Here is a 15,670-nt window from a genome sequence, read left to right on the forward strand (position 1 = left end):
AATGCTGCAGCCAGACTGTTGATGGGTCTCTCTAGGAGGGACCACATTCAGCCTTTGCTGAAAGCGCTGCACTGGCTGCCAGTAGCATACCGGATTCGCTTCAAAGTGCTGGTTCCTACCTTTAAAGCCCTTTATGGCCACGGTCCAGCCTACCTGAGGGACCGACTTTCCCCATATGTTCGGGGAGTCATCATCTCCTGGAAATTCCAGGCCCCAGGGACATTGAATTTGCAGTGACCAGAGCCAGGGCATTTTTGGTGGCGGCTCCTACTTAGTGGAAGGAGCTCCCGGAGGAGATCCGGGCCCTGCGGGATCTTTCTCAGTTCCACAGGGCCTGCAAGACGGAGCTCTTCCGCCAGGCTTTTGAGTAGGAGCCGCCGCCACCACTACCTGGTCCCTTTGGGGTGTGAGGTGACCCTGGCAGGAGGAGGAATGGCAGACTATGGGAATGTTACCGTTGGGATTAAGATCTACCCCATCTTGTGACAAATGGAGCACTGATATTTTGTTATTGTATTTTATTGTTTTATGCTATGTTTGTTTTTATTTGTTTTAATCTTGGCACTCTGTGTCTCCTGTTAGCCGCCCTGAGCCTTCGGGGTAGGGCGGGATATAAATTCAAAGATAAATAAACAAATTTCTTCATCTCACATGGCTTCCAATCACCTTCGAAACAGAATCCAAATAATTTGTGCTTAAGGAAGAAGGGCTGAAAGATAAATTCAGCTTTGCTTCTGAAAAGGCTGTTGGTCTTTGAGGCAGCACAGCGCTCCTTGCCTGCCTTTTAGGTCACAGCAATACAGGGGTCCAACACAGCAAGCACAATGGATGTGACAAGTGGATGCTAGAATGCCCGAGCAAAACTTAGGACGGCTGGAAACCTTGCTGAAGTCTTGTAGTGTATTCATATCACAGCCAGTACCTTTACTGTCCTGAGTTCCCCTTCTTTCAGGGGCCTATACCTCTTGCCCCTCATATACCCCCATAGACCACTTCATGGTAGTCAGCCCAAAGATATGGGTCTCCACTACTGCTACAGAGCACATGACGCTTGGACACTCAACATGAAATGCACCTCATGAACACAAGGCTGTCCTATACTGAGCGAGGCCCTTGATCTATAAAGGGCAGTCTCGTCTACTCAGACTGGCAGCCGCTCTCCAAGGTGCCAGCCTCTTCCACAGGGCCTCCAACCTGTTCTGGAGACACTGGGGATTGAGCCTGGGACTTGTGGCGTGCAAATCCAATGCTCTACCAATGAGTCACATGTCCCATTGCGATCACAGCTGCATTTAAAAAAAAAAAATTTAAATGATGTATACTACATTTTTAAATGTGTACCTAAATTAACTGCCAACCTAGCAGTTCGAAAGCAAGACATTGCAAGTAGATAAATAGGTACCACTTCAGTGGGAAGGTAACAGCGTTCCGTGCACCTTGGTGTTTAGTCATGCTGGCCACGTGACCACGGAAACGTCTTTGGACAGCGCTGGCTCTTCGGCTTTGAAACGGAGATGAGCACCGCAACCCTAGAGTCGGATTCGACTGGCTTTTGAGCAAGGGAACCTTTACCTTTTTAAAATTATCTGTACGAATATTACCTAAAACTGTAATTTATGAAATGGCTTGCAGGCTGTTAGTAAATGGGCACCAGACAAGCCTTCAGCAGAGAGGACCAGCAGTCAGTGAAGGCCCCCCCCCAGTCACTTTCATAAAGAACCTCAGTCCTAAAGTACACTTTTTCTGCCATCATATATACTACATGTGGCACATTTGAAATGTACAAAGTACTTCACCTATATTATCTAAATTCCTACAACTGCCCTGTACGATGGGTCAGTCCTATTGCCTCCATTTTTAAGATGCAGAATGGCAGCTTGTCTAAGACCTTTGTAGATTTGATTTGAGAACTTGACTCACCCCCCTCAGCCATTAGCCTTCAGCTTCTCTCACCCCAAAGATGAAAGACTTAGCAATGGATTTATAGAACCTGAACTAATTCCCTGCATAAGCAAACAAAAGAACTGAAGTCAGTAAATCTTTTGAGTGCATTTGGCCCCAAATCCTCCTCCTCCTCTAATTCATTTATACCATGCCTTTTGCCCCCACAGCTACTTACACTGATCTCATCCCCTCCATTTCCCCTCACAATAGCCTTGTGAGGTAGGTTAGAAGGAAAGACACATAGCTTATACCAGGGCTGCGAAACTTCACAGTGAATAGCTTCACTCAAAGAAAAAGAGCCCATTTAGGGTACTGTTTGCATCAACTATACATACACTACAAGAATCTCCATGGAGGGAAAGCTGCAAGCTGAAATGTATTAAGGGAGGATTGACTATCATCAAGTAGCTTCTGCATGTGGCAGCTGCCTAATTTATATATCCCTCAGCAGTAAACAAAGCATTCCTACTATTCCTTCACCTATACATTCCCCGGCCTATTCCCAAACATCTGTGGCAAGACCATTGCGGGCATGGAATGCCTCTGTATGTTTTGGGCTAGACCTGTGTAACTCGTGATCTCCCAAGCAGAATGCAACCCACCAGCTGTGTATACTGTGGCCTGCTAGGTACTTGGCAACTCGTTTTTATCCTTCCCAAGCCTAGGAAGCCATTAAAAACAGGAGGTCTTCCACATTCTTGGTAGGCTCCTGCACATGGTTGATGGCAATGTTAATCTTGGTGGTTCACAAGTTGTGCCTGACTTCCTGAGGCCAAGGTCATTTTCTGACTGTGCTGCAAGTGACAGCTGTTGGGGCCATATCCCTAGACCCACCTGCTCCATTATCGAATAACACTGCTGCAATATTATTCTTTCAAAAGTACATGCTTTGGTTCAACTATCTCCCTCTTCTACCAGCCTCCTTCTCCCCACCCCACTGAGTCAGGCTCAGCCTTCCCCTAAAGTGGATTGGAGGGACAACCTTTGTAATCCGAAAGTGACGGGGAGTTTTCTTAATCCAACTACTCCAGTACCAAAGGCACAGAGAAGCCAATGCGTCCACAATTCAGTCCCAACGAGGGCACCAAGGGCCAGAAGCACACAGCAGTGTGTGTGTGTGTGGGGGGGCAGCGTGCTCAGCCTGCCTCTTTTCTACCAATGATTCATTATATTCAGGAAAAAACAGAGGGAATTTTATTTTTAATTAAACTTTTAAAAAAAATCTATCACTCCTTCTCTCTTTTTAAAAGAGTGAACTGCCCAAAGGGAGAGTGAAGTATAAAACGACACATAATCTCTTAAAACTAAATGGCAACCATCCATCTCACACACGGAGTTAGAACCATAGGGTAATGTATGAGGTCACAATCCGGCAATGTCTTGCCTTGCAAGGTTTGTGGTGGGCTTCTTACTGATTGGTCAAAGGCACCAGGATTCAAGAGCAATCAGTCTTATATCAGGATTATCTACTGTAATAATCTTATGTTCTGTAATGTGTTCAGTTTCAAAGTATGACACAACACTGTTTTTGCAAGAGATGGAAAATAAATATTTCATCCAGTAACTGTCAGCCTTTACTTCTGGAAAGCCTTTTTAACACTTAAGAATGTACCTCAGCCTTCCTCTAAGTGATGCTTAGGGATGTGCATTCGGTTCGTCTGAACCGAATGCACCCCTGAAAATGGCCCATTTGGGCCCCTGTGGGCCGATTCAGAGTCTCTGATCTGAATTGGCTTGCCGCCGAATTTCGGCGGCAATTCAGCCCCATTATATCCTATGGGCCATTGAAATCAATGGCGAAAACATAGGCTATATTCTGGGGGCTGGAGGGGAGGGGGTTTGAGGGAGAGGCTCCAAACTCGTAGGGCAGCTACTGGAGCCTCTCTCCAAGATACCCACCAAGTTTCAAGAACATTGGACCAGGGGGTCTAATTCTATGGGCCCCCAAACAGGTTGCCCCCATCGCCTCCATTGTTCTCTATGGTGGGGAAAACATAACTTGGTGGGTATCTTGGGGAGAGGCTCCGGCAGCTACCCTGCCCGAAATTGACATGCAGGAGTCTTCTTGCCAGCCGAAATTGATTCTGCCCAATTTGGCAGAATATGAATCGCGCCAAATTTATTTATTTTTTGCACACCCCTAGTGATGCTGCTTAGCATTTGTGCACATGTATAAAGAGACTCAAACAGAAACTTGGCTCTCATGTCCAAGCAGATATAGTTCATGGGTTTCTTTGAGATCCACTTAGTCACAAACTACCATCTTTTCTTTATTGTTGTCTGTTATTTGTGGTGGATTCAGGAAAAAAAACACACACCAAAAATTCCAAAACAAGAAACTTGACAACTGCACTGATTTAAATCCTTCCACCCTAGGTCAAGTTACATCTGAGCAACATAGGGAAATATTACTCTACAGGAAACAACCCCATATCAACTGCTGATTTGTGTGCCAGAGAAACCCCTGCCCGTGTATTCCCATCCCACCACAGTCAAGGATGGATGGTCTTGAACGGCAAAGATGATGAGAAAGAGAACTACTTGTGTGTGCAAGTTTATTGACTTCCACCAGCTTTTCTACAATGCCCTTTTCCTTGGTCCAATCCCTAAGCAGTCCAGCAAAGGCACGGAGCACTGGATGGTGAGGTGCCCCTGCAGACCGCAGTGGGAGAGAGACTCTGGTCAGTGCTACAGGGCAATAGAACTGGAGGTATAGGGCTGTGAAAGCATGTGTCAGACAGAGACAAGCAGGCAGCCAGGCATGCAAACAGTCATTGAGGTATGGGCACCACACCTGGGGCCAGCCAGCTGTGCAATATGCAATGTAAAGAAGTCGCCTACTGAAAGCGAACAGTCCCCTGCCCCTACCACTACAAGGCTACCAGCTAGCCACTGCGAGGCTGATCTTTGGCAGATTTTGCAAGAAGAGGCTGAGCACTGCAGTCATGGCAATGGGCCGGCAGCCACAGTAAAGGGAGGACACACCATCATCTGCCAGCAGGGAAAGGGTTGCACGGACCAATCAGGGTGTCACGCTGCATGGTGCTTCCCATTATCTGAACACTCCTGCTGCTGGAACGGCTAAGTGTGCAAGTGTCAGGAAATCGGTACAACAACAGCACCAATAATGAAGTGGGAACCCCTCACTGTCAAAGCATTTAGCACCACCTGCTGTCCAACCACAGGACTACCACAAAGGAAAGAGACCAACCACGAGTAAGGCTCCTCCAAACTCCTCAGACCTCCCAAACTCAATAAAAGTCTGAGGTCTAACTCCACCAATGCCAATGATACCTGCCAGGCCATCCTTTTCCCCTGCTGTGACCTACCCCCTGTGGTGGAGGGGCTGCTGTTCCAACGTTACCATTCCCTCCTCCATCCAGGGCCAGAAACGCTGCAGCCCCCTGCCCCTGAAGGCTTAACATGGTCACAGTGCAACAGGACAACCACTGTGTGGCTAAAGATGCTCTAGGAGGGCAGAGGTGCAGCCTTTGGTCAGTTGTTAGTAGCCCTGAGGGAGCAGCAGGAGACAATGACCCCTGGAAGTATAGAAGAAGAACCATCGTGGCGAGGAGGAGTTCTCATGCTGACCGGCACTCTTTGCACTCAGGAGAGGCAGCAGTTGGACGGCTTTGAGCTTCGAGCCTAGAGCAGAAACAAGTGAAAGGAGAGAACAGCCAGAATGAAAGTGAATTCGCACCCCTCCCACTAGAACAAAGCAACAGAACCTTATGCCACACATACAAGCTCACAGCCTTCTAATGCCATCCGTAGTAACTCAATGGAACTACTGCTCCTGCAGTTCTGCATTCATAATAGCTAAAGTAGACACAGTTCCCTGATTCACAGGTGATTCCTTGATTCCTAAAATCCTGTCAAGCCATTACAGGGAATAGCTATTGAGAGACATATCCTCAGTGCATTGGTCTAATCACTTTAAAAAGGCACCCTTGTGGCTAAGAGGCCTTCTCACAGTGAAGGCGACTGAAAAGCTTAGGCAGAATCTCTCCCATGCTGGTGCGAGGCAATTAGTTTTTGATAACCTTCCCAAAAAGAATGGCATTTATCTCAACAAAGCTAAAACCCTACCTGGAAGAACTTCCATCATCCCAGAGGACTGCTGGGAGAAGACCCAGAGGAGGCAGAACCACCGTTTCTCATCTGGCTCCAGTAGTTACATTAGTTGAGCCCTGGATGCCTTTTGCAGGGATACCAGGGGCTTCCATATGCCCATAGCAAAGCCTCCACCAATACTCTGAGATTGTGCCCAGGATCAGCGGGGGCCAATCCAAGGGGAACCCCCTCAGTTCGCTCACCTGCTGCTGCTGCTGCCGCCGCCGGTATTCCTCCTCGCTAGCTGATAGGGCCTGAGCCAGTGCCAGATCTTCCTCCTCCTGGGTGCTGTTGCAGACAGAGACTGGATGAGTCAGACATGCTGTGCAATTAGGATTCCTCCCCCAGCTCCCTAGCACATTCATCTCAATACAGGGTACACACACCACAGCTGGGACGAATGGCACCCATGCTGGGGATCTGTCTTCAGAGCCTCCCGGACATATAACTTAGCCTCAAAAAGGATCCGGGACGGGGCAGAATCAAGGCTGCAATAGGCATGTGTGTGTGTGTGGGGGGAGGACAGCGTAAACTTTACCTCTGGCCCATTTCTGTGATCAAAAGAGGCTTCCCAATGATGGTGAGGGGGAAAAAGAGACAGCTGCAGGGGAGAATCTCTCTAAAACAGTTCTTTAAAGAAGGGGGTTTGATCAAGGAAACTGATAACACCCCCTGTCCATTTCATAGCTCCCTGTGGCTGCTTTTTAAGGCAAAAATTACACATCAAGAGATCCAATCAACCATGGATCCGCTGTAACATCAGTAGTTGGGCCCTTGGATTGCTCATGCAAGGAAGAAGAAGAGAAGAGATTGGATTTATACCTGGCCCTTCACTACCCAAAGGTGTCTCAGAGCGGCTGACAAACTCCTTTCCCTTCCCCTCCGCACAACAGACACCCTGTGAGGTAGGTGGGGCTGAGAGAGCTCTTGACAGAAACTGCTCTTTTTCAAGGACAGCTCTTATCAGAACTACGGCTTGCCCAAGGTCATCCAGCAGCTGCAAGTGGAGGAGTGGGGAATCAAACCCGGTTCTCCCAGATTAGAGTCCGCGCACTTAACCACTACACCAAACACGGGAAGGTGACGTGACATGCAAACACCCCCCCCCCCCGGGACAGAGCTGATACCCCATTAGAGGCCTGTGGACCACAGACCTAAGAGCCTCCAACAGACATAAGAAGAGGAGAGCTGGGCCTTTAGTGTCAAGAGAGAATCAGTGAACCGGGGGCAGCCTAACCACGCTGCAGTCCCAGCAGGACAGGGCAGCCCTCTTCACCCTGCCAGACTATTACACACACGCAGATTCCAATTAATTCTTGCTTCTTAAGGGTAATCACCACTGTGCTTTACCTGCGGGACTGTGGTTGGGTGGACACCGTCTCTGCCAGAGACATCTCCAAGGCTTGTTGCAGCGCTTCCTCCTCGCTCTGAAAGAGCACAAAACCAGATTCCTACTAACCGAGTCAGCCTGGTCACCTTTTACTGCCTGCAGGGCTCTGTGGATTCCAAGAGTTTGGATGGGGTTTCCCCCCTATCCTTAGAGCTGACAATAACTTATGCACATCAGTCAATTCAGCATCAAGCTAATTTGCATTTTTTGGAACGTGCTAATGAAGGTAAAATTTCCCTTGCTGGAAAGCCAGTCGAATCCGACCCTAGGGATGTGGTGCTCATCTCCATTTCCAAGCTGAAGAACCAGCGCTGTCCGAAGACTTCTCCATGGTCATGTGGCTGGCATGACTAAATGCCGAGGCGCACAGAACGCTGTTATCTTCCCACCGAAGCGGGACCTATTTATCTACTTGCAATTTCTTGCTTTCGAATTGCTAGGTTGGCAGGAGCTGGGGCCAGAGATGGGAGCTCACTCCGTCATGTGACACTTGGGTCTCGAACTGCCGAACTACAGACCTTCTGGTCTGCAGTTCAGTGTCTTACTCTCTGAGCCAACACAGCAGAACATACCCTCGTTAGTGTAGTCAGGAGAAATACGCACAATTCCTCTTTACCCAAATTCTTTCTGGAAGCTGACAAATCTGTTTCTTTTCCTTTTGAATTCTGGTTTGAATCAAATTCTTATAATGGTTATCTTTGGTGGTAGCAGGACCACAGTGGACTTGGAGAATACATTTTGCTTTTCAAGTTGCTATTTTAAGCCACAAAATATGCATCTTTGCTAATTCTTGTTCCTTGTAGCTTCCATTCCATATTCTGATTTCCCCCCCCCCCCCAAGGTTCTAAACAATTTGGAGCTGGGGTGTGTTTTGTTTTGTATCTTTTTAAAGCAGCCACTATATTCTTACATGGGACACAACTACCCATTCTGAAGGGGAGTGGTATGCATGTGTATGGAGGATGCTCTCCAGTGCCAACAACATATTGAGAGAGGAGTAACTTTGAGTCTGAGTGTCCAGCTTGTGGACCACCACTCACCAGTCCGTTCTGTAGGGCAACAGATGGAGGAGATATCCTTTGGGGCTGGGGGGCTCTTACCATCTCACTGGCTCTGCATGCAAAGGAGAGAAAAGGGGTCAAATCAGTGCAAATCATGCACACACCAAGTGGGCTGGGAACTCACTGGAATGAGTGGCCCGACGTGGCAGAAAGCAACGTCAAACAGGAAGAAGGCTGGTCTGAATGGAAACACACACACCCGCGCCATGGTAAGTCATTGTTAGATAGGCCATAGCCAAACATTAGGGGAGGGAAATGACAGGGATCATTAATGCTATGGTATCTCCTGAGAGTAGTATAGGTAAAGGTAAAGGTTTCCCTTGCTCGAAAGCCAGTCGAGTCCGACTCTAGGGTTGTGCTGCTCATCTCCGTTTCAAAGCCAAAGAGCCAGCGCTGTCCGAAGATGTTTCTGTGGTCATGTGGCTGGCATGACTAAACACCAAGGCGCACAGAACGCTGTTCCCTTCCCACTGAAGCGGTACCTATTTATCTACTTGCAATGTCTTGCTTTCGAACTGCTAGGTTGGCAGGAGCTGGAACCAGAGACGGGAGCTCACTCCGTCATGCGGCACACTCGGGTCTCGAACTGCTGAACTACCGACCTTCCACAGCCTGCAGTTCAGCGTCTTAACCACTTGAGCCACCGCAGCTCCACGAGTACTATAGGCTATAACTAAAAGAAGAACCTAGGGAAGGCACTGGCCTCTGTGCCCTGCTTGTTGGCTGTCTCAGGGTAACTGTGTGAAATGGGATGCTGGACCACTGGTCTGATCCAGCAGGGCTCTTCTTATGTTCAGGAAGACAGAACAGGGAAAAGTGGTTGTTTTGATACCTGCTGGGGGTTGGTGGACATGCAACAGACCTCTTGGCCCCACTGCTGGACGGAGTGCATGCAGATGCTTTGGTTGACTTTTGCGCTCTGCCAATGGCCGCGTGCCTGCAGAAGGAAGCACAGTAACTAAGTAGGGACAACAGCATGCTCATTACGGCACCAAACCCTTCCCTGCCATCACCTTTCACGGAAACAGCTCTCAGCAACACCAGTGCTGCTTCTGGGCCTGTCACTCTCAGCTAATCTCAGCTGTAGATGCAGCCAGCTGAGCAAGTGCCAAGGATGTTCACAACATCAGAGGAAGAACATGCTTCGCATACCAATCCCAAAATACTTTCATAGATCAACAATCAAGGGTGGAGAAGACGGTAAGATGTGCACCAAGACTGCACTCACAGATCCAGCACAGATGCGCAGCCACCCACACACCGTTTACCCAGGACACCCCCCGTTCCACCTTTACCCTGCCTTGGAGAGCGGGTGCCCAGCCCCACTGCAGTCATGATCCAGTGGGTGTCGGTGCTTGAGGCAGAAGTTGCCGTGACACTGGTCACAAACAACCTTCATCATCTCCCGCTGCTTGCAGCCAGGCCGCTGACACTTGTTGGTGAAGATCTAGGTAGACAGATGCAGTTATGGCTGATGAAGAGCCTAGAAACAAGAAGCTCCTGCCTGCCTTGCACCCAGGAAGCCCCTCGGCCCAAAGGGATGGGAAGATGGCGGCCCTTGAATAACACTCTTGATCTTGCACTTTAAATACTGGAGGAAAGATGAAATACCCTCAAAAGAGGAAATGTTAGACAAAACTCTTGAAACTGCTGAGATCGATAAACTGACTTTATTTTTGAGAGGGCAAGAAGAAGGGAGACTTCAGAATACATGGACAAGATTTTATAAATGGCTGGAATAATACAATAAATGAACAGTTAAGTCTTACAATATTGTATCTGAGATATTCTAGAATTTAGTTTTAAATATAATGGAGCAAACATGGATATGAATACATGGTGAATGAAAACGATTTATACATTTATTATAAGGTAGGAGGTATTGTAACAGATATAACTGGAAACTCTTTGTAACCCCCGTTTTATGTCTTTTTTGTTTGTTTGATGTGTTTGTTGTAAAAATAAAAAATGTTATAAAAAAATCTGGCACTTTGAACCCACTTGGTTCTAATCCAGCTCTTAGGCAACAAACAGGATTTTTTAGCCTCAGAGAACTCTGCTGACACACCTCAGTCTTGTCACAAAACTCTCTCCTGCTGTCACAGTTTTTTCAATGCCCACAGTTTTTGGCTGATCACGCCTCTGCCACAGTACCACTGATGGGACCCCTCATCACCTGGATTGAGGCCATGCTGTGCACTGTTCATGAGACATGTTCCAAAGCCCACTGGGGTTTGGCTGCAAGCAACCAACTGCCCTCACTCAACAGGAGGAACCTCATCTGGGCAGGTGACTCAGGCTTTGGACGCACCTGATTCTGGTGGGCTCAAAGCAAAGCCCCACCACAGGCAGTTACTTCCTACCTTGCGCTTACGCTGTGCTGGGTCCGATTTGCAGTCCTGGTCTATGTGTGCACCCACCACAATATCAGGCATCTCTCCACGCTTCACAGGAATGGGCGTGCTGCAGAGTGGGCACACAGGGACCTGCACATCCTGGGCACAGAACAGAGGTTAAGCTGATGCTCAAGGGGCAGCCTTTTCATCCATTTAGTATACAGTAGCCTAGTGAGCTAAGTTGCTCCCAAACAATCAACCCCAAAATGAAGTCTTACAGAATATGCTCAAGCTCTGATTTTGAGAAGCCTCAGAGGGAAGTGAGTTCCAAAGTTTTACAACAGCTTACTGAAAAAGCCTGTGCACACCATTCTTTTGTGTCGCTGATAGATAAAATTAAGGAGTTAATAACCATTTTTCTTATTTTAGGTCTACTTTGCTCCAAGTAATCTTATGCTTGGCTTAAAAAAAAATCAGCTAAGCTAAGCTGGTCTTGCCATCATTCTCACCAGGATTCAACTTCTATTATCTGCCTGACTTCCAGTCCTCAGCCGTAGCTCAGTACTGAACCAAGCAAAGAGGTCACAAGGCCTGTGTCAGACAGGAAGGAAAGGGTGTAGAGATGGCACCAAAGCCCAAGTCTTTAGATGTTCTGCTTCAAAGGTCTCAAACACCAAGTCAGAGGTAGGAAAAAAGACCCTTGTGAAAGGGGACTAGGAACCAACACCTTACAATAAACAGTAAAGGACAATAAGGCACAATGTCCCCAATTGATTTCCAGGCAGAGATTAACATTCGAGGCAACGGCAATTTCACATTCAAGGTAACACCTTGGTGGGTGGCCAGGAACTCCCAACAGCTAGGGGCATAGCAAAGCAGCCACATTCCCAATCCTGTTCACCAAACAGAGAAGCTGCAGAAAGGACAGTGACTGGCTTGGGAATTAGGGGGATTAGATTTTCTGTGGAGGAGATGGACCATTACAGACATAATGTAACCTGACAATATTTTCTTCTAACCAGCAACTGGATGCTGTTTTTTTCTGAACACTTTTCACCAGCTACAGTGGCCATGGATCAAGTTTGCAAATGACTTGCTCTCATGCCCACAATGATACATCTCTATATTAATTGGCAATACTGATGAACTTCAAGTCAAACCTATCCAGGTTGTCTTGGGTGGTTCTGGTACTGAAGTCAAGTTTTATTTGGCTTCCTGCTTTTAATTTGCCTGTAACTGGAGAGTTACACCAAACCTGACTGGTTTTTCGCAAAGTAGGAAATGTCTGCTGAATCTATACCAGGATTACTCCTTTGAAATTTGTTCAAATAAACAGCCCGAGATTGAGGTTTTATCACCTCAAACTATTTCAGTACTCAAATTCATTGCTTGGATACTAAGTAAAACATGAGCTACTTTGCTAGCAAAGTAGGTGGCAAATTATCATGGCAGGCAGACAGTGATTCAGCCTCCAGCTGAAAAGTTTCTGGGTTCTCCGGCTGGTCTTCACCTGTTAGCAGTTCCACCACATGGTTCTTTCAGATACAGTGGTGGCTGCGAAGCATTTCTTTACAGCAATCACCACCTAGGCATAGCCTTCAAGGCAGTGAGCAAGGGTACTTGGGAACCACTTGCCAATAGTTGGACAAACCTGCTACTTCCGCAGGTTAAGCAAGCCATTAAGAAAACATAGTCATCAAGGTCCATCAAAAAAGTTCTTGGATCTAATTGCCTCCATGAGTCTCAAACAGGAGACCAACCTAGAGACCACAGGATGGCCTTCAAAAGGTAATAATTTTAATTATATGTGAAGCTGCCACATCTGGTCCATCTAGCCTAGTGTCCACACTGACTGGCAGCAGCTCTCCTGGGTCTTTGGCAGAGATCTTTAGCATCACTTGTTACCCAGTCTTTAACTGGAGAAGCCATGGATTGACTCTGGGAGCTTGTATACCAAACAAGATGCTCCACCACGGAACTATATAGCCTCTCCTCACCATATGTTGGATCCCACTTAACAATTCCGACTACTGCGTGTTAGGGTGGTTTTCACCAATTCTCCTCTCCCACTGCAGGCTTCTGACTCCCCCTTCATGGCAGCATTTCAGGGGGCACTGTGGGATGCTGTCGGGGAGAAAGTCAGTAATTTGGGGTGGGATCCAAACTCATGTCAATAGTGACTGCTTCAGACCACTGGCAAAGCGTGTACCATCTCATGGGCTACTTGTCGCCTGGGAGAGACCCGTGGTTATCACAAAGACCACAAACTCCTCAGCTGGCCCTATTTAGCAACTAAAGGTCTAGCCTCCCATCTTGCTAGCCTTCCATAAGGCTGCAGGCAAACAGTTTCCTCCAAAGCAAGGTAATTCTAGCCTTTTGCTCTTTGGACAGAATGGGAACGATGTATTTCCTGAATGCTGGACGTATTCCAGTGTAACCCAAGCACCCAGCCCAAATTCTGCCCGTTTCAGTTTCACTTACCTTTTTGTAAGCTGAAGTGCAGTTGTGATGGGCATAGGCAACATGGTTGGTACAGAATAGCTCCCCGCAAGCATCACATTTCAAGGGAAGAAAGTCTGGGAGCAGGAAAGGACAGGACGATAATGTGAGAAGGAGCTGTAGTAGTCTCCCATGCAAGCCTCTAGCAGACAATCCAGGTCTTCTACCAAGTGCCATAATAAGGGAATGACTGGGTTGCCTTTATTTTAAGGCATGTGCCTGGTTTCAGTTCCCAAGAACTTAATGGACACATAGGAAAGGATTTGGATACAATCAAGGAGTCATAATTACTGTGATGACTATGATGGTCTTAAACAAAAGCAGTGCCACCAGGAAAGATCCATTGACCTTGTTTCTAACAGGATCTTTGAAAAACAACCACCACCGACTGAAATGCTTTCATAAAATGGGAACGGACACGCACACAGAATAATGACTTGATCAAGAAACAAATATAGCCACAGACTGCACAGCAGGGGGCCATGTCTATAGAAAAACCTGGTGTGCAGTGAAAAAACTGCATCACAATATGTGCAAATATAAGCAGAACAAATTCTAAACACTGGTCAGACTTTCTGACTATCACATTTTTATCCCACCCTTCTCCCTAGGTGATCGGCCTGGTGCACATGGTTCTTCCCTTCCTCCATTTTACCCTCACAGCAACCCTGAGGTAGGTTCAGCTGAGGGAGGGAGCTTTCATCGTCTTTCCAGGCCTAGCCCAACATTTCAGATACTCCATCACATTGGCTCTCAATAAATGTCTCCTTCAATAGAGGATGGTATGTGTGCCTGTTCAGGTTTGTATCCCTGAGGGCTTGCATTCCATCCCAATAGCTAATGTAATACGTAATAGCTAAGAAACCCCTGTATGGGCCTCCAGCGTGGACATATTTTGGGCCCTGCAGAAACTAGCAAGGTTAGCATTACTTTCTAGGTCTGATTATCCGTAGAGTGTGTCCACGGGAGACTTGTGTAGCTCAAAAACAAAACAAGGGCTGCGCCATGAGCTTTAATGCTTGCTTGATTTCTCCTGGGAATAGAATTTGCACCATGACACTCAACACAGAAGAAACCTGGGACACCAGCTGGGCTCTTAGGTGGCCACATACCAAGAGATGCTTTTCCACAGCGAAGCACCAGTTTACCCAGCTGCTCTCTAAAACAATTCCAAATACCAGCTTTCCCATAGCAGCAGCAGCATCCCCACATGCAAAATATGTAGTCTACAACTAATCCTCCATAAACTACAACCCGTCATCTGAGATGCTACCCAAGCCGCAGCATACCAGCAGGATGACATATGGATCAGGCCACAGAACCACTGCTGGACTTCTTGGCTGCCATTTCCCCGGCCAGGTGGGACATAAATTGAAAGTAATAAATAAATAAATAGGTTCAAAGTATGTCCATTGAATGTAGGGGAGATATCAGATTTTCTCAACAACCAGAACCTTGGAGGCCTCCCCATTGCAAGTCCTAGGAGGCACTTCACACAAGGAACCTCAGACACTTCAGGCTCCTTTGTCCACCTACTACAAACCACTTAAGCTTCCAGTACTGAGAAGAAAACAAAAGAATCCTCGTTCCAAGTCTCCACTCCCCCCCCCCAGTATACAATATGAGACTGATATCAACAGCTATGCTCCTTCTCTAAACTGTGGAGTCTTGTCAGCAAAAATTCTACTTTGCGAGCTACTAGTATTGACGTTATGAGCAAGCAATTTGGCTACTGCATAAGTTAGTTTGCCCTGGAGCCCTCCTCCCTGAGCGAGGGCAAAAATCTGTGAGCTGGAGGCTAAGAAACTGTGAGCTGGCTCACGCCAACTCAGCTTAGAGGGAACACTGCAGCCTTGATTCTCCCCTGTACTCCTTAGGGCTGCCATACCACCAGGGGTCATTTCCTGCGGGAGCACACAAGAGCGGAGCTCTGGCAGTAAGGAGCCCAGGGGGCGGGCACATGCAACAAGCCCCGCCCCCTGCAGCCCTCAGTTGGGCCACGAGGAGCAAGAAGCAGCCAGGTAAGTTGCAGAGGCCCCCCCCCACCTTCAGGTACAAGCTCTCCCTCCGCTGTGAGGGCAGATCTGCGCATCCCCTCCCATAGCTAGCAATCCAAAAGAGTCCAGTGGCACCTTTAAGACAAAGGTTTATTCCGGTACAAGCTCTCCCTCCTCTGTGAGGGCATATCTGCACATCCCCTGCAATCCAAAAGAGTCCAGTGGCACCTTTAAGACAAAGGTTTATTCCGGTACAAGCTCTCCCTCCTCTGTGAGGGCATATCTGCACATCCCCTGCAATCCAAAAGAGTCCAGTGGCACCTTTAAGAC

The 15,670-nt window shown here is 47.6% G+C and overlaps 1 protein-coding gene across 1 annotated transcript in view; it reads right to left on the bottom strand.

Annotated features, from left to right (window-relative positions):
- Window positions 1-4,210: 4,210 nt before the first annotated feature.
- The window catches only part of ZFAND2B (zinc finger, AN1-type domain 2B), a 12,001-nt gene continuing 541 nt past the window's right edge, over window positions 4,211-15,670 (bottom strand). The window contains exons 2-9 of the mRNA XM_015425073.1: window positions 13,326-13,420; window positions 10,872-11,003; window positions 9,804-9,955; window positions 9,341-9,445; window positions 8,488-8,560; window positions 7,408-7,484; window positions 6,261-6,345; window positions 4,211-5,589 (exon numbers count right to left, since the gene is read on the bottom strand). Coding sequence (XP_015280559.1) covers window positions 5,551-5,589; window positions 6,261-6,345; window positions 7,408-7,484; window positions 8,488-8,560; window positions 9,341-9,445; window positions 9,804-9,955; window positions 10,872-11,003; window positions 13,326-13,420 — 758 coding nt within the window. The 3' untranslated portion in view covers window positions 4,211-5,550. The remainder of the gene's footprint in view (window positions 5,590-6,260; window positions 6,346-7,407; window positions 7,485-8,487; window positions 8,561-9,340; window positions 9,446-9,803; window positions 9,956-10,871; window positions 11,004-13,325; window positions 13,421-15,670) is intronic.

This window comes from Gekko japonicus, unplaced genomic scaffold (assembly GCF_001447785.1).
Source record: "Gekko japonicus isolate JY-2015 unplaced genomic scaffold, Gekko_japonicus_V1.1 scaffold2901, whole genome shotgun sequence".
NCBI classification, from domain to species: domain Eukaryota; kingdom Metazoa; phylum Chordata; class Lepidosauria; order Squamata; family Gekkonidae; genus Gekko; species Gekko japonicus.